Source organism: Etheostoma cragini, chromosome 12, assembly GCF_013103735.1.
Source record: "Etheostoma cragini isolate CJK2018 chromosome 12, CSU_Ecrag_1.0, whole genome shotgun sequence".
Classification (NCBI taxonomy): Eukaryota; Metazoa; Chordata; class Actinopteri; order Perciformes; family Percidae; genus Etheostoma; species Etheostoma cragini.
In genome coordinates this window covers 12,029,364-12,052,798 of record NC_048418.1, presented here as the reverse complement: position 1 = coordinate 12,052,798, position 23,435 = coordinate 12,029,364, and the positions used below count along the sequence as shown (strand labels likewise).

Here is a 23,435-nt window from a genome sequence, read left to right as displayed (position 1 = left end):
ACACACACACATACACACACACACACGTGCATACACGGTCACAACAGGAGTGCAAAGAGTGACTCAGGTAAGCAGGAATGCTCCTGATGAGAGAGCACCCTTGATAGAAGGAAGCAGCGTGGCGGAGTAAGAGATACTGGAGGAGGAGCTATAGAACTGGGATTTTTAAGGAGGAAGAAAAGAGGAGTCACACAGAAACTGAAAATCTGGATTCCCAGGGTGGGCTTACAAAGGGAGAAATAGAGAGGGATACAAGCAAGATGGATGTGGAGTGATGCAAGCCCTGATTGGATAAATCTGACAGACTAGAAGGTGCTGGGACATGTTTGGAGTCCGGATCACCTGAACTCATCTGGGGACATAACTTATGAGAGGGACCACCCAGAAGTGATCCTCCCCTGGGAGAACCTGCTGACATAAGAGATTTTTTTCTAGGATCTCCCTGAAGAGGTGGCGATCAGGTGGCTCACCTGTGCAATGAGGGTCCTGTGTGTGTGCCTGGCCTGAGACGACCCGCCCCAGAGGCTCCATCAGCCTGTCCCCTCCTCTTTCCCGCAATTGGATGTCTTGATGTATTGCTGTGGGCTGGGACACTGGCGGAGAGTGCAGTCCACCCATGTAAGTAACCCATCTCATTATCACATGCGGCATCCATCCCCATGTTTTTGATCCCATAGCAACAGTGGCGTCTTGTGACTGAGAGAGGGGGGGTAATACATGGGCAATGGCAGAGTGTTGCATATATATACAGTATGTAATTACATGCTACTATAATGTGTGTAGTCATCATTCTATACTTTTACAACAATGCTGATAATTCATTCCCAATTAGTGTCATCTTTTGCATCTGTTGTCTGTAAGCACACTAACGCAAGCAGTGCAGTGGCAGCTTTGAGTGTGAATCTTACAACCTGTTATTCCTTTACTTCTCAGTGACAGTATGTGCTTAATAAGTTTTCAGACAGGCTGCAGTTTATCAGGACAGACGTCACTGTCAAACAGCTCTCTGTATTGATCCCAGAGCAGGACTTTGTGAAAACATTGCACAGGAGCCAATAACCTGTGAGGGATGGTTTCCACAGCTTGATTTCAAGGAAGTGGAACTAAAGATAAGGTTATTTAAAATACATGATAAATAAATGAGGGAGGAATACATTCAAATACATGAAATGCAAGAGCTGTATTGCTCCCACCATCTGTCCTGGCTTAGATGTCTAAAAGAGGACAGACGGGTGCAGTTATTTAATTGCAGGCCAGGTTTTACTGTCCTCTCAATGACAGGGAGGAGCAGGAAGGACAGTCACTCCTCTCCTCCACCTGTTTCTCTCTATTTCTTCTTGACTTTCCACTAACTCCCTCCTCCTCTCCTCCTTCTTCTCTCTGCCCGTCTGTCTACTGCTTCATCACATGCTTCTTCATCATAGTCATTGTTGCTTTTCTTGCATGTGTCCACACAACCTCTGTGATGTCCTGTTACAGCTAATATTATAGAGTCTCAGTCCATTGTGTGATGGCGCTGACTGCAGAGGACTCTATTGCAGCCACATTCCTACATGAAATAGGCTTACTGTCAGCCATCAACACTCAATAGGCTGTCAGCGCAAAGCCTCGCGGATTACCACATACTGTTTTGCTGCATGCAATGTGTGCCCACCTCAGCAAAAAGCCAGGGAAAAAAACCTACAGTATCAAAAAGCCACACACGGATTAAAGCAGTGACACATCATGAAGTGGGATGTGGTGACAACAGTCAGTTTGGCTTCATTGATTTTGTGTGCTTATAGTTTAGTACAACTAAAAACCCTGGGTTGATAAAATGTATTGAATTTATTCTGCCTGTAGTCCAAGAACATTACTCATCCATTATCTTCACTCCAAAAAGATGGATCAACCAAAGTCACAATTTGGCCTAGTGGTTCCTAACCTGGGGTCCAAATTTACTTTCTAGATTACAAAATACAAAAATAAAATTAATAAATAATAATAATAATAAAAATCTCTAATCTTTGCTTTTTTTTTTTTAGGAAAGACTGAATAGTTTTCTTTCATCGTGTTTCATAAAACTATTTAAATGAAACAGTCTGAGTACATCACTCTAAAAAGGTTGGGAGGTTGGTAAACACTGGTTTGGGATACATTTTTGACGTGATACACATCCCAATCAACAGATTTGATATATTAAGTAATGTAAGTTGATCAAAGAAAAGATAACAACAACAACTGATCTCAACTTTTCCGGCATAAACCATGTGCCATTTCAAATTCATATTTTCTCCAGGCAGAGAACAACGCTGGATTACCTGTAGTGCTTGTCTGGCTTTAAGAAGGAACTTAGGACATCTTACTATTCTCTGCTTTAGGTGCTGCTGTTCTCATAACGTCGGTGTCGGGGCAGCTCAGCCAATGGGTGATGGGTGGGGCTCAGGTATCCCTATTACAGAAATCTGCTCAAACCTTAGAAAAAAGGCACTTAAGAGGGGGAAAAAAACCTTTAACATCAGAACATTTTTACAACATTTCTTTCTCAAACCTAGAAAACAGAATGCTGCCCAGTTCAATTTATAATAGACTAGATTTCAACATGGCGTAGCCATTTAAATTAAGGCTTCTAATTCTTTTTGCAAGAACAATGCCTTGGACCTCTTTTCTCTTTTAAACATTTGTGTTTCCCTTTCCAAAGATCACTTTCATGATTTGTTTTAACTTCTGAGCACTCCAGACTTTTTTTTTTTTAAATATCTCTCCATATTTAAAATAACAGTTGGTTGTTAAGCTTGTCATGGTTTCTGTTTAGCGTACTAAATGGGCTATTTTAATAAAGAGAAGCAATGTGAGGCAGTTGTACTTTCAAGATCTACTGCCAAAAGACGCTGACAACAAATGCACCTTAAAAAGTACTGCATGAAGCACTTTGTGTTGCAAAAAGAGTGTTTGGCCTTAAACTATTAGTCAAGAGGCAGACAGGAAATGTGGAGAGAGGGGAAGGGGACGGATGACATTTAACAAATAAAATGTTTCTGTCAGTGTCTAAAGGCATGCTGTATTTTAGAGGCTTGTAAGGAACCAAGTGATCATTTTATGGGGAGATTTTTATTAGGTAGTTTTTAGGATAACGTTAAAAAATCTGCTTAAGATGCCTCATGTGATGGTATTTCACTAAGTCAACATATCACTTTACTTTGGGAGGATTTCAACTCATCACGTGGTTTGTGTTATTCGCTATGACCCTCATAATGTGAAGAATAAAGAAACAAACCATGGTGAGAAGTCATTGTTTTGCTGAGCACGGCACAAACATAGTCCCAGCTGTGACACCTGGCCTGAGTTCACCTGCTGTGTACCTGAACATCAATTTGAGTAGGATTGAAGTTTGTTGATAATCACTAAATGTTGACTGTTGACAATGACTGTTGGGAGAAGCTTCAAAATTAACACAAACAGATGACTTCACCGATGGAAGTATTTGACTTGATTTTTAGTAGTGACAGTGAGTTTTTTTTTTTTTTAATCAGATTAAGGACATATATATTCAACTGTTCTCAGATGTATAGAGTCTTAAATCTGGAGAGGAAACATGTGGAGAAACTGCCATCATCTCCAAATAAAAATACTCTTCCCTGTGATCTTCCCATCCATATTTCGGCCTCGGTTTCATTTCTGTGCCGAATGCAGCGTCTCTTGAATTTTTTATAGGTAGTTGTGATTCCTCCTGTAGCCCACTTCTGTTGAAGTAAATCTATAAGGACCACAGATCCATACAGCACTAGGGTGGACATTGATCGTAACGCTGATTCAAAATCCTGTGGATTTGTTAAACACGCTGCAGGCTAGGGTCCGTATTATCTTGTTTCCAGACTCACACTGCTATGTCTTACTTCACCAGAGGCGATAGGATTGTAGATCACAAACAAGTATCTGTGTAGGACCAAAACAAACTCTTCAGGACTGCTTGGCCTCAGCTATTTATCTGTTCTTAGAAATGCAGTTTAGATGAGTAAATGGGTTACATTAATTGCTTGTAAAGTAAACAAAATAGGTGCTATCTTCTTCATTGTTTCATGTGGATGCTGTTCAATTCTTGAATGTCTGACTAGAAGAGGCCTTCGGGTTGTGATATATTTCCAGTAATGATTTAGATAAAAGCTATACTACTGCAGTTTGTTGATCGGAGTACATTTTACACTTAAAGAAATAGTTATACATTTTGGGAAATATTCTTATTTTCTTTCTTTCAGACGGTATATAGATCCCTACTCTCACTTCTCCTTTGAAAAAACACATTTTCTGTCATTTGCAGTTGCTGAGAGACTAGTATGAGTTTGGGATTGGCAGAGAGAGAGAGAGAGAGAGAGAGAGAGAGAGAGAGACATTCATCTGTAAAACCATCAATCTCTACTTCTGTCTATTCCTCTATTCCACTCTCTGACCAATCACTGTCGTGGAGCTCATCAGTGAGATTACAACCAAAAATGCAAGATGACATAAACGTTGACACAATCATGAATAATCATTTATATTCTGTATTTCACAACAACAAAATCAATGTAACATATTTCTTTTTTTGTCTATAATCTCATGTTAAGGATCAGTAACCTGTCTGTCAATCTGCGTCGGCCCGCTGCAGCCTCTACTGTCCCACTTCAGTCGTCTGTCCCCCCTCCTCCACTCTCACTCTCCCCTATCCTGATATACTCACTATCCATCCATCTCCCTCGCTCTGCTCTCCTATCCCTTTCACATTTATCACCATATTCCTGCATGTCTTCCTCACTTTCCACTTCTTTCCCTCCCTCCATCTCTTCTCAATCTCTCCTCTCCCAGATGTCAAGAGGGCAGGAATAGTGGTTTGCTTGCCCCAGCATTCGGCATCAGGGAGGAGGGGCATAGCCAGATGTTTGATTGCATATTCAAACAGGGTTTATGGATCTGAGTAGAGCAGAAAAAGAAGAGGAGGATTCAGGTGAAAGACTGAAGGAACTTTTCTGCATGTTCTAGCCTATTTCTGCCTCTGACGGACACTTTGGGAGTTATCTTTGTTTCTTCATCTCACTCCCACTCCTCCTCCTTCTAGAGTCAGTTTTAGATAATGTTTAGCTTGTGTGATTTGAGGGCAACACTCCAGGCAGATGTAAATCTGGTGAGGGTTGGTGTGGGTTAGCGTGTGTGCTTGGTGTGTGTGTGTGTGTATGTGTGTGTGTGGGGGGATGCAGAGTGTTTCGGGATTAGGGCCGTTGACATCTCCGTCTGCAAGACATGTCAAAAGTGTTCAAGAACAAAAATGTGTCCTGGGTGAGTACCGCCTCTCTGGCTGGAGGGAGGGGGAAGAGTGGAGAGGGGACGGAGCGGGGAGAACTGTTGTTGGTGGATATTAGGAGTTCAGGTTAAGTTCTTTTTCAGTTTTCTCAGCCTTGTCTTGCTTTGGAATTTATTATTGACTGTAGAGAAGGTGGTGATTAGGCTCGAAACAATGAGTGGGAAATGACTGTAGTTTACAGTTGAATGAAAATGCTGTTTTGGTTGCGTCCAACATGCAATGATTTTTTTTTTTAGCTGAGTGCAGATGTGTGGTTTCTAGCTGTGTGAACACAGTGGAGGACAGAGTGGAAGGCTGGCCATTGATCTCTCTCTGGGCAGCCCTGCCCTGCACTATGTCACCAGATTGACAACACACACACACGCCGGACACACAAAGAAGGTTAGGAACAGATGTTTGTTTATGTATGTTTGAGAGCACATGTGTGCACATAATCACATCTGTTTGTGGCTCTGTTTGTCTCTGACTCAGACGAATAAGATCTTTCTTCAAGTCAAGTTCATTCTGGGGCTACATTCACATTAAGGCAACAAAAAAAGCCCTTCCACTATTTGTGCCGCTTTGCTTCAGATCAAGATGTTAGTTTAGTTTTATAATCTCTCATATAAGCCTTCACCTAATTATCTCTTTTTCTCTGTCACAGTGGTCTGACCTCTACAGATGATGACCACTTGAGCAGTAAATATATTAAAAAGGATGTGTGTGTGTGTGTGTGTGTGGTGTGTGTGCGTGTGTGTGTGAAGCTGCGTGTGAAGCTGTGTGTGTGTACTGTAGTTCCAGATGTGTGATTGACCCAGAGGTGAGTGTCACAGCTCCTTGCTCCACACTGTCACAGCCCGCCCGGTGACGCCAGCCCTGCATGTTTTCTTTCCATTCTTAGTTATGTAACCCTCATCTGTGTCCATTGCCTCCCGAAGCGTTCTCTGGAGATTTTGGTACCTCACCGTGTTGCCCATCTGCTTGCGTCCCCTGCATGGCCTTCTGGGTAGCAGGCCACAGTGACAAATGAACCAAAAGCGTTACTTACCTTTCAGCTAAATAGTGATGGAAGAATATTCCTAGCAATGCCACAGTGAAATACATAAATAAAAGTATTTTAATTAAAGACTCCCTAATGTAAAAGCGCTGGCAGTGCGTGGCGCGTGTCCGAGCTATTCTCCGACATATACTCACAATCACACCTGATAGAACACCTTTTGTACAAAACTAAAGTAACGAGGAGTAAAAAGTACTGATATTTGTGTTCAAATGTAAGGAGTAAAAGTAAAAAGTCTCCACAAAAATAGATAGTAAAATAAAAATATCTGAAAAATCTACTTAAGTACAGTAACAGAGTACTTTGTACTCTGTTACTGTACTGTATAGCCTCGGGAAGGAACTTGTTTTGGTGGAACGTGTGTACGTTCAAAAGTTATTTTTGTCAAGAGAAAATTCAAATTGGACATAGCTAGCTGTCTGGATTTACCTTGCAGAGATTTAAGAAAATGTTAACTGTAGTTTTAATAAATTGACCAGAGTTTACAATACCAACTCAAAGGAAGTCCAAGGCAGCGGACATAAAATCTGTTCATAAAGGAGTGAAGTCCGGCGGAATTTCCGTTTGCAAACGGAGCAATCCCAGAAGTGGAACGTCGAGGATACAGACTAGTGACATGATATGGCAAAATAATCACTGTTGCGCTCTCGAGATGATGAGTAGTCGGTCTGTTTGTGGTAGTATGATGTAATGAATGCACTAAATAATTCTGTCGTGTTCACTTTATATTCTCATTTTTTAATTTTAGAGCCAGGCCCTTATAATACTCTATTTGTGCAGCCAGCACAAATATTTGTATATTTGGATGCACACACACTAATCAGGCATCACACAGCGGAGGGAGACAACTCTGATCAACAACATAAGTGAGACACACCTCACTTTGCGCATGGACAGCTAGTGCGGACGGTTTGGACAGGCAACAGATGCCGCACCGAGAAATAAGCCTTTAATACCACTAGGACTCAGCTAGGGTAACTACACCCAACTCACAACACAGACTTGAGTGAAACCCCTCACTCTACTCATCCGTGTCTCTGGCGGTGTCCAGCGTGTCGCGGTTTCTTCGGAAACATTTCACCATTGCGCGCAAAACTGCGCTTAAAGAACGGTGTTGTTGCTGCATTTAACGGCATCCGCGGATACATCCACCTGTTTCAGAGGTAAACTCGGTCTCATGGAATAATGTCTCATTTATTGGAGCCGGTTGAACGATAATCTGATCTGGTGGTTACAACCGGGGGGATAACACAGTGGACCGCGTTAGCCACCATGCCACCCAAGAAAAAGGTACAATTGTGGTGATTTTCATGTTTGTGTGTGTGTAAGAGAGAGAGAGAGAGAGAGAGAGAGAGAGAGAGAGAGAGAGAAAGAAAGAGAGAGAGAGAGAGAGAGAGTGCGGAGGAGAATGCACCATCTGTGACACTGGGTGTTAATCCTTGTGTGAGGCCTTTACACATCACTGAACTGACTAAAACAGTTACAACGGCAGATATAGATGCATATGCACATGCATGTGTCTAGTTGAAAACCTGGGCTTCAGAGAGAGTTGCATAACCAATGGCCTGTGGAGGTCAAATGGATTAAATCTCTATTCTTGCCCTCTTCTTTCTTGCTCTTTGACTTGATGTGAACTTTGTTGTTTTGGAATTGAAACTGGACATGTTTTCATCCCACATGTCATACAAGTTTTAAACTGTACATCAGCAGCAGGTGCAGTAACTGTCCTCCTCCTCGTGCTGTACAAGCCATCAATGCACATTCTGTATGACTTCCTGACTTACCTGAGCAAACCATGCAAACCAGTGTTCCAGTGACTTACAACATGCTCATCGTTTGCCTGAAAAAAACATATTTTACTTAGGATTAAAGTACAATATTGAAGTAACATGCAAAGAGAAAGGTGATCTGTTTTAGTGAGCTTGTACCCCTTCTCATGCGTGAGCACCACATTCATGTCACAGAGTGAAGTACCCAGCTGTCAGTCTTTGAAAAACCCAGAGGGTTGGTTAACCACACTTACTGCTGTTCTGAAGGTTCATCCACAATCCTTAAATACTCTTCTAGCCATCTGAATGAAGAAATTCTCTGTCTGCTACACGATAAAAACCCTTTTTTTATTTTTACAATTCATATTTGTTAATCCAAATATGATAGCCACAAGTTACACATTATAGGACCTTACTTAATTTAAACAGCATGAACCAAAATTAAAACGTTTTGTCATCAGTTTTATAATTTGTCTGTATGAAAGTTACTTGCCATTATTTATGTTTTAATTTGAAATAATAAGTGCATAATTTCCTCCATATCTGATGGATGTGTAAATAATCAACTGCTTTCCAAAATGTTTGCCATAGCAACTAAAAGGTTATGATATGTCAATGTGGGGTTTATAAGTGTCCAGAAAATCAATTAATGCCAGTTTTAAGGATTCTTGAAACACTTTCAGAACAACAGTTATCGTTGCACATCATTCTGTGTTTTTCAAAGATCTCAGGGTATTTATTGAAACGGATCCTCAGCTCTGCAACTCGAATGTAATGACAACACGTCAGAGACAGAGTCAAGTGATAACCCACCAGGGACACAAAGTGATAAACACCAGGGACACAAAGTGGAGCTTGAGGAAACCTCAGTCTCTGGATGGCCTACTGTCCTGCATTACAGTGCAGGTTTGTGCTGGCCCACTGCTTGTTACTTAGAATAGAAAAAGCCTCTTAGTAGCTGTGGCTGGGCGTGACGTCCAGAGACCTGCTCTCCATCCAGGCAGGAAGTGAAGCAGTAAGGTGAAGAATACTGGGTAGACCCGTTCCTTTTGGGATAAAGAGGGTTTCCGTGTTGTCGATAGTATTGTTTTAATCTTTATGTATCTATCTTTTTTGTGTTTAAGATGCCAAAAATGTGCTCAATATTTTCCATACCAAGAGTGACAGTCTGTTAGTGGTTGTTCAATAATTGCCTCAGTGCAACAAGTGAAAAATGATCACAACAGGAATGATTGGCAGATGTTTTTTTTTTAATAATCCCCAAACACACACACCCCTTCTGATGCCAACAGTATTCATGATAACGCTGTGCAATGCAAATGAGCAGAGAGCTTTGCCTACTACAGATGAAATATCCATTACAGGAGCCAAGCAGGCCAGGAATTAAGATGCATAGATACTATTAATGCAGCTATTTGATCGCTGTGTGATAACTGTCAGAGAGTTTGAGCACATGCAGTCCAAGCAGCAGTGTTGGCTGTCTATGAGGAGGTTGCATTCGTCTCTCTGGCTCTTAATCCTGGATTGACGCATGCTATCTTAATCTCCTTATTCAGAGACAATCATGACCCAGAGAGAGAGGAGCCAAATAAGCCTAGTTTTTCCCCCTGGAATGATTTTTTGGTTCTGTGATTTTCTTTAAGGCGAATCATTTTTGTCTCAATGATGTCCCTTCAAATGTTCAGATTCTCCCCACATTAGTACATGCTTTGCATGAGTACTTTAGTCCTTGGCTAAATGATTTGAATTATATTAAAATCGTATATTATGTTATAAAATCATGTTGCTCTTATATCATTACTTTTACCTTAAGGGTAAGATCTGATTGCAAACACTGAACATAATTAATCAAAATGGAACCCTGCTAAAAACTTTGGAGTTAAACAGTGGTGTGCATGGGGCAGTAGTCAAACTAATAATCTGTTTATAAGAGACTGGATAGAACATTAAAACAAGTGTAATAAGTGGATTACAGAATGCAAACCAATGTTAATTGCAAGCTAACAAAATGCCCTTAGCTAGCTAGCTAAAGATTTTTGATTAGATTTAAGCATGTCAAACCATTCTCTACCAGAGAGGACCAGTTAGCTGTTCGTAAGCTAAGGTTAGCTATGTTTTAGCATGCGGAGGCACTTGCAAAAATAATAGGCAGTACGCAACTTGTGTTATAGTGAAATGTGGACAATCAAAATTCCACTATAACAAATATACCTATAAATTGCATAACCTCAAAAATGCTTTTGCTTAATTTACAGAAATATAGTTAGCTTAATCCCACAGTTTGCCCATTCTTCATGATGCTGCCTCTCATCTTTTATTGCCAGTATTTACTTTTTTTCTTCCTAAAAGCTTAGTTGTTTTGGTTCGCAGCTTATAAAAAATAAGTTCTGGGTTTTTCAACGTGTTGTTATTGCATCCCACCACACAGCAGCCTGTCTGCATTTTTCTGTTGTTTGCTAGCAGACAGAATTAACAAGAAGGTAGCTTCATGCAATACATAGTCAATGGAGAGCAATGAATTGTTTTCCCCTTCCGGCGTGGGCGGGACTTAAACACGCTCTGTCTCTATGGTAGACGGAAATACTTGACAGGCCTAACAACAGTAACTAAGCATAGCGGACTTACTTATTTGTAGTTTCCACTTTTCAACTTTTCCCTTCTCTTTCATTTTTTAACCACAAACTGGAGACATCAGGAATAATGATCAAACCTATATTAACATACTGTAGCCAATAAACATAAATTAGTTTTAGTGCCCCACAGATCCACTGCCATTCTTGATCTATAATTGGAGACCTAAAGGGCCGTGATGCAGCCTTTAACTCCGCAGACAGAGACTTGTGCCAAAGTAAAGGTGGCGGTGCCAGCCAGGCCATATCTGCTCTATGGTAGCATCAGGCAGAGGGCATGGAGCCAGTCTCCTTCAGACAGATGATGCAGAGCAGCTGATTAGACGGGGCTTGGAGAAAACTGAACACACACTGCATGTTAATGAAGAAAAGAGAGAGTAGCGAAGAAATCATCACAGTATACGGAATAACACATCAGAGAAAACGAGCAGCAGCTAAATTGCAAGAGGATTGTTGTTATCTGATAACATTTCATTGTTCTTCTGCAGCAGAAAGAGACAATAAAAGAACATATTTATTGGCGAAAATTGGGAATTTGTGAACCCCGGGCTAAGTGCCAGCAGCTCATTGGAGGGACGACAGGAAATTAGTCACAACTAGATCAGTGACCTGCCCTGCATGCAACAATGAACTGTAGTAAACGGTGCTTTGGATGCAGGCTGTGTTTTTATTGGTTTTGGAGACACAACTCTATCCACTGAAGCTCACCAGAAAGGTCTTATCAAAGCTTATTCATTTAAAAGCTACAAATGTTTCCGCAAATCAACTAGAATATCCCAAGAAATGAGGGAACATGTTTCAGTTTTGATCTTCTGTCATGAAAAATCCTTTACGCTTGATCAAAGCACAAGCTGCTCTGCTTTCCACTAGAGTAGCGAATGGGATTGGAATGAAATGGAATTGCTGCGAAGGCAATTTTTTGAGGACTGTATTTTCAGAGAAGGCCTTAATCTGTTATCTGTACATCCCTGGAGGGATATATGCAGAATTTTACCCTTGGGAGCAGCAACTGACCCACGATTGACTTGTGCAGCCTCTGACCAGACAGATGAGAGAGACATGATGCGCATGTCCCAAAGTTTTAAATATGGCATGTCAATATGTTGAATAAAGTAACTATCACTGTTTTGCAGATTTCCTGTATTGTTAGATCTGCAGTTTTGACCAAGTCAACAGCTGAGCTTGTTGCTTGGTTTCTCGATTGTTTCCATCATACTGCTGTAATTATTTCCATCGCGGTTTCAGACAAATATGATTCTACATGTGTCATTTTTTTAATTCTTATGAACATTTGAATGCACCTGCATGTACACTGGGCAGCCCCCTCACTAGATGAGATTCACCAAAGTTAACCATGAAGTACTGCATGATGAACCCTTTGGCTGGGCAGTGGATGGTGCCTCAGTCATGGGGTTTCCGCACACAATCAACCACCAAGCTCTGGAGCTCACTGTCGCTCACTAAGTTGTCACTTCACCTTATGTTAATGAGGCACACAGCTGCTACACAGCTGAAGGAACCACCGATCTGCTGCTCAAACTGGAGCTGCTTTGTCGAGGTGTGGAAACACCAAACCCTAGTTGTCTTTTCATAGCTGCAAATGAGAGATAGATAAGTGTCGTAGCGAGTGGCAAGATTACACACACACACACACACACACACACACACACACACACACACACACACACACACACACACTGTAGTTTGCCACTTACCTTTCATCTCAACATGAACCCTTCTCTCTCGGTCAACGTGGAGCTACTCTCTCACCACTGCTGCTTTCATATGGGCCATTTGATGCTTACATTTCGTACTTTGATGCTTACATTTAAACTGTGAAATGTACGGTAGCAGTGATGTTGACTTAATCATATGGACATTCTCTTCACAAGGTCTAACTGCCACTTCAGTAGCTCCTCGGTGGATCTCCCAATGATTTCCCTGTTAGCGCCTTTTACAGTATGAGGACGTTGTGGATTTTAGTGTTGTGGTACTGACCCAATACAGCATACAAGTTACAAAGTGAGACAGGTTTTGCATCAGTGGGGTTTATGCTTAGGTGGCAAATTATACTAGATGGTTGCCATGTAAAGGTTTCCACATATTTTTAGAGTAAATGTGCATAAGGAATGTAGTATTTAGTGACGGACAGTGCTGCAAGAAAGAAACCAAAAAAAGCCTGGAGGGCTTATAGGCATCAAATTCCTTTCAAATCAAGGATTCCTATCAAATAGCCATCAAATTCCTTCCAATATCTTTCTTTGTGTTTAAAGTCCTGCATGGTCTCACCCCGGCTATATCTCAGATCACCATACAACACAGCTAGGCCCCTCAGATCTATAGATCAAAGGTTGTAAACCATCCCACGATCTCAATGAAAACCTTTTGAAGACTGGGCTTTCTCAGAAGCTGCACCAACACTCTCTGATAAGAACAGCTAAATCTTGTGACTCTTTTAAAAGGTGTCTTAAGACCCACTTTCGTCCCTTGCCTCCCCCTGCAATAATTCTTGACATGATGTGCATTCTACATTTACATGCCTGAATGTCTGTATGCGTGTGTATGTGTGTACACTGTATGTATTTATGTGTGCACTATGTATTTATGCATATGTTTGAGTATGTATGCTTTGTGATAATCCTTTTGCTCAATTATTTTTTGTTTGTTGTATAGCACTTTGGCAGAAATCCTGGTTTGCTTTTAAAGCTCTCTATAAATAGATTTGACGACCTTTCTAGTTTACATTAAATGCCTTAAAATAATGCCAGTGAAGGGCTTTATTAAACCAAACAAATTTCTAAAACATTTGTCTTATTATTTATGGTTTTGGCCATTGTTCCTTTTCATAATAACATTTTAATCACCAAACTGATTGTTGAGATCTATGGATAAGATTGGGGCTTAGCCTTATAGTGACGGAAGAACAACCAGCTGTTAGCCAACCAGACAAATAGCAGTTTAAGCATATTTGTTTTTTCTGGTTCAATTTTGCACTTTTATAATGCAGTAGGCAATTGAAAATGGATTTTAATTGCATTTATTTCATTGTTGATGTCAAAGGGGGTGGCAGTGGCACAGTCTGAAGGTAGTTGGGTTGGGAACTGGAGTGTTGCTGGTTCATCTCCCTGTACAGATGAAAGAGTATTAATAATAAATAGCAACATTGCAATATTTTTTATAATGTATGCTTTCTCTTGACTGTGAGGCAGTGTATAACGTAACCCCTTTTTGTCATGTTAACCTGACATATGTTGTACATTGCTTGAAATGGGAACATTAGCCCCATCTCAGCATTTCTTTAAGACCCAGTCCAGAGTTACGTTTCTCCTCAGAATCGCAGTGCTCCAGGCCACTGATTACTTCAGTCTAGGGACGGAGTCCATCTCCCCAATCAGACACTCCTTTCCTAATGTACTCGGTTGGCGCATGCAGAAAGAGCTGTGTAAACGCTTTAGTGCAGGAAAGGAGTCACCTTCAGGTAGCACACGCAAGAATGTGGCTTCACTTGTCCACCCACCCTCCCATCATCCTTGTCCTCTGCCTTCCTTTGCTCCCCCTCTAAGCCATGTAATCCCGTTAATGGGCTGGGAAAGTTCTCCAACTGGGAGGGACAGTGGGGAGAGGAAGCCAGTTGGATTGGTGGAGAGATGGAGAAATTAATGCATGAAGAAGTGGGCTAGAGAGTTTAAATAAAATACCAAGTTAGAAAATTAGAGGAGTCGTACTGGAATTGTTTTTTTAAAGGTACGAGATGGTTTGATTAGTCTTTGTCCACTATTAAATTGGAAATTACATGAAATAGGAACAGAATAAATAAAAAGGAAATACTTCACAGTATAATATTGTTCTAACTCATTTGTTCAGCTCAATTAATTATTGGTCAATAAAGAGGAAGTTTCCTTTAACTGAACTGTTTTGTAATTTATGACAAAGCCCTCGTTTTTTAATATCATAAAGTGCTCTCTTTAATTTGGAAAAATAAGTTGCAACTAACTATTTTTTCCAGTATCAAATAATAATGCATTTTCTTGATTGATTTGTTCTAGAAAACGTCAGACAAAATTGGAAAAACACCCATGTTAACTGGTGATGTATTCACCATCATTCATCAATCATAAACTCAAACATAGCTTTTATAAATCCCATAGAAACACATTTGAGGCGCTGTAACCAGAGACTATGTTGTCATTTTTGCTTGAAAAGCTTTTGAGACAATTTATCAAAAATCTCAGGTTATATTTTGCCAGATTGACTAATCGATTAAAAGATTTAGCTCTTTTAAAACAAAATACACATGGCTAAGCCAAAGATAAATTGATTAAAGCCATTAAAACGTTCATCCCAAATATTATTTATTTTAAAGTATTAGAATTACTTTCACTTTTAAAACTTGTTGTATTGTAAAATACAATCTAGAGTAGCATTTTGTTTACATACTAAACCTGTGGTGCCTTAGACAGCTGAGACATCAATGAAAGCTCACATTTAAGAGATAAATCCTATCTGGATTTGTGAAAGTTTATCTGTGACCTTTTTTGGGAAGAAATTCAAATTCATACTTATGCATGAACAAAACAAAAGCTGGTGAATAATTCGTATAATTCCCTTATTGTTGCAAACATTTATAAGTCACCTGCAGTAGAGCTGAACAGTGTTTAATAATTCAGCGGGGGCGTTTTGTTCTCTTGACTGGGTGACATTGGCTTGCAGGAGAGGCGGTTGCTGTGCGAGCAGATGTCTACACCCTTCATGGGTAAACAAAAAGCCATGCCGGGGCATAATTCTGCCCTAAGGAGATTTCCCTCATCCTCTTCTCTTATCCCCTCCTCGTTATGTTGAATTCTCAGTCTTGACATGTTCTTCCTGCATCCTGAATTTAAGCCATAAGTATTTTTAATTGAAAATCTAATACATTTTGAATATATTCGTCACTGTGTTTCTGTTCTTTCTGCTGTTTATCATCAGAATGCCCCCCTTTGTCCTTATTTGAGTTATGCTTGATATTGTGAGCTAGTTTCCTTTTATATGATGGATTGCCATGAAATTTTTACAGGCATTCATGTTCCCTAGACAGGTGTAAATACGCCATCTTCACATGAGGGCCCTGGGTTCTCAGTCCCATTTACCCCCCTCAGTACAACTCTGCTGTCCCTAGATGATATTTCCTAAAGGTGTCCTCGGGGAAAACCCAGGAATAGGTGGAGAGATACAGAGATTATATCTCCACACTGGCCTGGAAACACCTTGGCCTCCCTCAGTCAAAGCTGGTTAATGTGTCTCGCGAAAGTGAAGTTTGTTGTCCACTACTGGAGCTGCTGCCCCTGCGACCCGACCCTAGATAAGCGGTTGAAGATGGATGATAATTCCTTATCATTTAAGTTTTCCCATGTATCCTCACTCCCCTCTTTACTGATACAGTCTCTTTTTCTCTCTCACCTCCCTCTCTCCCACACTTACTCCAGCTCTCTCCCTTTGTCATCCCACTTACAGTAATTTCATAATACACACTATTAAAGCTGAGTCTTTTTGGACTTGAAGATAATTCCATCATAACTATTGGCCTATAGTAATGACACACTGTATAATCTGTCATCGTCAAAGTGTCAGGCAGCGCAGTGGGCACTCACTTGGAATATTGTAGAGAGTAGGAGTGGATGTCGGAGTAACGAAGAGCCCAAGGGAAGTTGTTCTCTGCTGGTTGAGCATAAGGTTTGAGAAGTGAACACAGTCAGGACCGACATTCATACTCACCCTGTGTATTCTTATTGCTCTCTTTAATTAACGTAATGAATAACATAATGAATAGGTAAACCTTGTCTTCTACAAAATGCTTTCATATTAAAATAATTAGCTTTTCAAGAGAAGTTTTGTAGGACACATAATTGCCTCCTGGAGGACTTTTGCTTCAGTCCAGAAAGTGTAACATCCTGACTACAGAGGTCATAGGGAGAAGGTGGATGGTTCATGTGCTGGGTCCCACATGTTGTTATGTTCAGGCTACTAAAACACTTGGTCAAAGGAATTTTTGGAACATTTTGGAAATAAACTGATTTGCTCTCTTTCCTAGAGTTAGATGAGAAGATTGATACCACTCTCGTGTCTGTGTGTTAAGGATTGAGCTGGGATTGGGACATGGTTAGCTTAGCTTAGCATAAAGACTGAAGGCAAGGATGTGTCTTTTCCGTTCTCACTCCGAACTCGTAAAATGAGGACGTTTGGGCAGTGGCTGTCCGCGTCTGATGCGACAAAAAAGGCACCCTTTGGTGTGTGTGTGTAGAACGTACTGGGGAGAGCAGCATCTAGATTGGGTTTAGCAAATAGTATATGTAAGGGGGAAATTCCACATAGGGAGGGAGCTTGGGGTGGTAGATGGGTCCAACACAGGACTTTCACCCAGGAGAACGGGGTTTGTGTCTCGCGTATGTCCTCAATCAACTCGTTATTGCAGTGTGTCAGGGAAGACGCTTTCTTCTTTAACCGGCCAGTTATTCCCATTCTCCAGAGAATTAAACCAGAGAATCCCCATTCTCTGGTTTAATTGCATTTTGTTACAACAATTAGAATTATGATGGGCAGCGCTAAGCTCCACGCAGACCTGCTGCAAAATAGTTGTGCGAGAGAAAACTCTGATTGAATAGATCATCTAGCTAGCTGTCTCAATTTGCCCGGCAGAGATCTGAAGAAAAAGTCCTCATTAATCCACTGAATTTATAATTCCAACAAAAAGAAATCAGAAAGAAAGGGGAAATACATGCATCTGACAGAATTTCCCAGAAGCAATCCTGGAAGTGTAGCGTCAAGGATGCAGACTCAAATGCTCCAGACTGAGCAGAGTGTCAACAAGACAGCTGATTTGTGACTTTAGGATGCAAGTGGGTATCTTGAGTGCCAGATTGACGCAGAGGGTTGTGCCACCTCCTGGCTATGACACAGAGGGCATAATTACCATGTCCTTGGGGGCACAATCTAATCACTGGGACACATGGCATATAAACCTGAGCATCCCAGGAGGGATCTGCTGCAACACTTCACTGACAATTAAAGACAAGAGGGTTCTGGGAAGGAGGGAACAGTAAATGAAAAGGTATGTCTTGGTTAGGTCCAAACCTCAACAGGGATACGTTCAATCAGTGTTTGCATCCTACACTTTAACTAGCATGAGTTTCGAGGTCTTCTCAGAAGATATGTGCATAAATTATTTCATATGAAAGAAAGACATTTAAACGATAGAATATAAGACGTGATACAAAATACCCAAAAATGCCATAATAGAGAGAGAACAGCGGTGCCTGCAGCAGCATGAGCCTCTATCAATGAACAAGCAAACATCTTTAAAAAGAGCAGCGGTTGATGTCCTAAGACCGAGTGTAAAATTATAAATTCTCTTTCAATACAATTCCTTGTTTAAACTTTATATGGTTGAAAGACAAATTTTTAGAAATCATTGTTCCGTAACTAACTGGGCAATATAAAAAATAATTCTCTAGCCAATATAACATCTGTGAAGGAAATTCCAAAAGGCTTTCCTTTTAAAACATAAACCTGTGAAGACTTTTAATATGAGGGGAGTAATAAAGCCGAGAATTAAGCTATAAACATTCAGGCATGTAGCTCCTTACACATCACCATCCGAATCCTTCAATTGTGAAATAAAAGGGGCACTCCAATTTTATGTTTTTGTAGTCACCATGTAGTATTGATTAGCCATTTAAGAACAGTTTAGTCATGCTTTTTGTGGCCCACGAGGAGCTTAGAGTCAGAAAATGTAATCAAGTGACTGCATCAGCATTACTACATGCATTAGTACTGCGGTTGTTGAGTTTGAAAGATGTTAGCATTCACCAGTCGGGGAGGATCTAACGTAGGATGCTTTCAAGGTGTGTTATAAGAGATGAAGGCTAACGCGCTTTTGGAGTTTGACTGAAGCTAGTGACTAATCAACTATTTTCCTGTCTCTTACAAGTCCCACAACTTTATGGAGGTACAAAACAAAATTTCCCGTCTGGCCTCTGATGTTTGGATACATTTGAATCTCAGTGTGTTAGTCTTAATTTAGTGTTTTTATACTCTCGCATTGCCAGACCATAGTAAGATCTGGCTACAACACCTTTCTATTACGGGATTCAAGTGTCTTTGAGTTTGTGAAAAGCGCTATATAAATTCAATTTATTATTATAGGGGGGAAACAACTAACTGTTTTGTTTGGATTTCTTTAAACCAATCACAACTGTCCTGGAAAGCCCTAAACCCCGATAGTGGAGATGGCGAGTGGGGAGAAACAACATGTCAGGCTATATCACAACAATGTGCAGACTAGTGTTTCTATAGAGTAGAACAAATAGTCATCTTTATTATAATCATTTATTGATACTTTGAATTGCAACTAGTTTGCTTTGAAGAGACAAAATTTGATCATCTGCATAATTTCTAATAACTAGTTATTTTAATTGGTTCAAAAGTATATTGTGTTATCTGTTTTAAGAATTTTTTTGGGGGCATTTTAGGCCTTTATTTCAACATGACAGCTGAAGACATGAAAGGGGAGAAAGGGGGGGGATGACATGCAGCAAAAGGGCCGCAGGTCGGAGCCGAACCCAGACCTGTTGCGTCGAGGAGTAAACCTCCACACATGGGTGCCTGATCCGCCATCTGAGCTGTCCAGACGCCCTGTGCTATCTGTTTTATATGATAAGTCTGTAACTCATTGTTGTCACTGCCTCTCTTTAATCCCAATGAGGCCAAATAAAGACATTATTAGTACAATGTGTTTCCAACTGCAACTTGAATCAATCATACATGACATATTTTATCTATAAGACTGTTCGTGAACCAAAACTGTAAAGCGTCTTTGAGTGTTTAAAAAAGCGCTATAAAAAAATGAATGTATTCTTTTTTTTATTATTATTATTAAGACTGTGTTTAAGTGATTTATACGTAATACTTACAGTTTCCTTGTGTACTCCATCTTTCTGTCTCGTGTTCTTTTCTTACTTAACAAAACGGAATTTTCCACATCTTCAAAAAGTCTATAAAACAGGGCAATGCATAATGTTTCATCAACGATCACTCAATAATCAATGTAGAAATTGGATTCAACTAATCATGGTTACTCTCCTTCTCCTGCAGGGAGAGCGTCAGGACTTGGACGCCGTCGAGGAAAGAAACGCCCAGGTGCAGCTGGAGAAGGCCAAGGTACTTTTTCACTGTTCTTGATCTCACAGACACATTTTTCAGAGCGGGTGCTCTCGAGGACATGATTACATCACAGGCAGGAAACACAGGCATCAGGACTTGGGATTAGCGGAGGAATATTCTGCTACTGAAATGAGTCATTGAAATCTTCATCTTTGCCATCCCTTTATGTGTTTTATGTTTGGAAAAGAAAAATAATGAAGGATATTAATTATCACTGATTCAGTTCAAATTAATTCTGACCCCGTCGTGAGCCGACGGCTTTTAAAGCAGTATATTTCCACAGGAAGAAACCAGAGTGTAATGCAACGACAATTCAACCGGCCAGCTTTTTTTTAAATGTGATAAATGTTTTTGCATTAACAGCTATAATGATAAACGAGGACAATAATCTGTAATCCAGTGTGCATGTGAGGTAAGGGAAAGCACTTAATCTCATTTTACTGCTCTGTGTTCCCAGCACAAATATTTTGACATTACTTCACATTTACCCACATTCAATTCAAGATTATATAAGTAGACGTCTTAAAGTATGAACTGATTATGATTATTTTCTCATTTGTTTACAAGATAGCAGCCAGATTGCTTCATGAAAGGTATGAAAGTCAGAAAGGGTATTTAATGAGAAAAATGCAAAGATTAAAGAAATGTAAAAAAAAAAAAAAAAAACTGAACGTGATTGAAGAATTATTTTGTGCAGCAGTAATGTTTTCCCCTCTTCTTTCCTTTTCACTAATCATCCTGAAACCCTTTTGATGTATTTTGCAACCCCTTGGGGGTCCTGGCCCACAGGTTAGGAACCAGTACAGTATGAAATGACAGAAACTAAAGGAGAGGGTGATGCAAACAATATTTCATTGTTTCTGAGCCGTTGTGCCTCATACAGTACAGTACACCTACAGTACATGCCTTGTTAAGCTCTTTCATTTAGTTAAGTGGAATCCCCATAAACAAATAATCAAGAAATCTGCACAAGACTGCACAATAATTAATGTACATAATTTAACAAACTGAGTAAAACCTCTTGGGCTGTGACTTAAATGCAATTTATGTATCCTTTAACATCAAGTGTATCCAAAATTTGCCCCTTAAAGGTGCAGGTTTTTAGGTTTTCCAGTCTATCAATGATGCGTGTGTTAAATCCTTGAGTATTTAGTTTGATGGTGATACAGAAAAGATATTGGTTGGTTGCATTTATGAACAGAAAAAACACTGCACATAAGACAATTACGGAATAGATTTGATAGATAATACAGACAATATCTCCCTGTAGTGGAGTAATGAGAAGTTAGCCAGAGAGAGAAGCTCAAACTCTGGCTCCTTTAGCACAGCTGGTGAAATGGATGATGATGTTGAGTCATCGATTTGAAAATGGTCGGTCTGTTTGCTTGTGTTTTTAAGTAGCAATACATTGTGCTCTCAAAGTCCCTATATGTAATACTGATATGTCATGTGCCGTACAACCAAACCAGAACCAAACCTCCTAAATACAACTTGTTGCCAGAATGTTCCCTGCACTGGCAATCACTGTTTAGTGTGTCCTACATAGGCCAGTTACAGAAGGTCAAGTTTTCCAGTTTTCTATCAAACTCTCTCTTATATCAAAGTCTTATCTCTCAGCGCCTGTTGACACATGTCCCATTGCATTTTGAATAAAATCCTCCTCCACAGATTTATTGTACCCCCACTGGTGCTTTGTAATTAAGCTGGCCAACAAACTCAACCTGTCTCCTGCTGTCCCCACAACCTCTCCCAAAGCCTAATTTTCCCAAAGTGGAGTAATTAGCAGCGTGATCTCTGTAGCCACTGACATTTGACTCTGATAAGATTATAACACCAACAGGCGTTCAGTCAGAAGGAAACATTCTTTGGCTTCTGTGAATGCATGGGTCTTTTTTACAGCAGGCATTCTGCATTTATCATAGTGGGAAATCAACTGATCATATCATTAAGGATGGCTCTGTTCTGTTTAAGTGTCCCAGTAAGCCATGCCGTGTGTCAGTAAGCCAGCATACACAATACCGGGGCGCTGAAACTCAAGCAGCTCAAGGGAAAGATACAAGAGGAATGGTATTTCTCGGGTTAAATCAGTTTATTGATAGAAGACATAAAAATGTAACTACATGTACAAGATATAATTAAAATAAATTTATGTGGTTAATGTAAAACAATTTGTTATTTTAACATACGTTTAAGGAACACTATATTGTTCAACAGACAAACAGACTAATTCCTGAATATCCACATATCTCTGACTCGTATAGATTAGATTTGCTATGCTCTGACAACCGTCACCATGTTCCTTTTGCATTGGATTAGGCTGCACAGATGCACACAGTATGTGCACTGACACAATGTCCAGTCAACAAGATGAGATAACCTAATGATATTAATATGGTGGAATGAATTGCGTGTTTGTACCAAAACACAGCATGTTATCCTGCTGCTAACTCGCCTACTTAATGTAGGCGTATTAGGAGTGTTACTAGAGTAGCAACATTTACCTGTAACTTCAGTTCGTTCTGTTTTTAGTGATTCAGTAAATTGATATTGAGTTTTAGTAGCAGGTTGATTAAATTGTGTGGCCATAGATAATGTAATTTAAACATGCTGCTGGGATTTCATCCAGTTTTGTATTGATTTTGTCATTTTAGATATGTACATGTAGCAGTACTTGAATTTTCAATGTTGTGTAATCGTTAATATTCTGACGTGTGAAAATGATATTGTTTCTGCTGTATTTTGTCAAATAATTTCAGAGTACAATTTATTACTTTCTGTGCAAGAAATGTATTAATTTCTGGGGAGTTCTTTGCTCCATGATACCAGCTGGGTTCTGTATATCTGCAACATATTTTGCTGTATCTTTTCCAAATACATCCTACTTTAACCGCGTTGCATTATTTAGTAATCTCCCTTACATTAGTACCGAAAGGTCAAATGCAACAATTTAAAGTTGTTAATATTTAAATGCAGAGTTGATTGGGCAGTAGGGAAAAGCACAATAAAGTAGTATAAATAGTACATGTACTGAAAGACCCACATGAAAACATGCCACACACACACACAGCATGCACACAGCCAGGTACAACACCACGCTCTCAGGCATGCACACCATAATTATGCTGGTTCCATGATGTTTAAAAAGAATATTTAGAGCATAATTTACACTAAACTGTACAAAAAACATTTATACTCTTTTTAACAAATCCACTGAGGTTTCAAAAGCACTTTTGGACAGATTACAGTATTTGATGTTTCTGTGTGGAGATGGCTTCATTTCATATTAGTTCAGCTCCTCCAATACAACACTAGTTGTTCCTGGTTGTGAGAAAAAAAATCACGATGTAGATTTATTATAATCTGTTATATGCTGTATATAAATTAAGTGAATATTAACGTTTTTTTTGTGTATGTGGGTAAAATGTGGGGATTAAAGCTGACTTGATATCCATTAGTAATTACATTCTGTTATGAACACCTGTCCTGTGTCC

The 23,435-nt window shown here is 39.9% G+C and overlaps 1 protein-coding gene across 4 annotated transcripts in view; it reads left to right on the top strand.

The window, feature by feature from the left end:
* Positions 1-23,435, top strand: part of cacnb2b (calcium channel, voltage-dependent, beta 2b) — a 32,544-nt gene continuing 9,109 nt past the window's right edge. The window contains exons 1-2 of one of the 4 annotated variants that reach the window (XM_034886708.1): positions 1-618; positions 19,876-19,941. In XM_034886708.1, the coding sequence (XP_034742599.1) occupies positions 571-618; positions 19,876-19,941 (114 nt within the window). In that variant the 5' untranslated portion in view covers positions 1-570. Of the gene's footprint in view, positions 619-7,174; positions 7,641-19,875; positions 19,942-23,435 lie in introns of those variants that run through there. The other 3 variants (XM_034886706.1, XM_034886705.1, XM_034886707.1) reach the window with 3 other exon arrangements.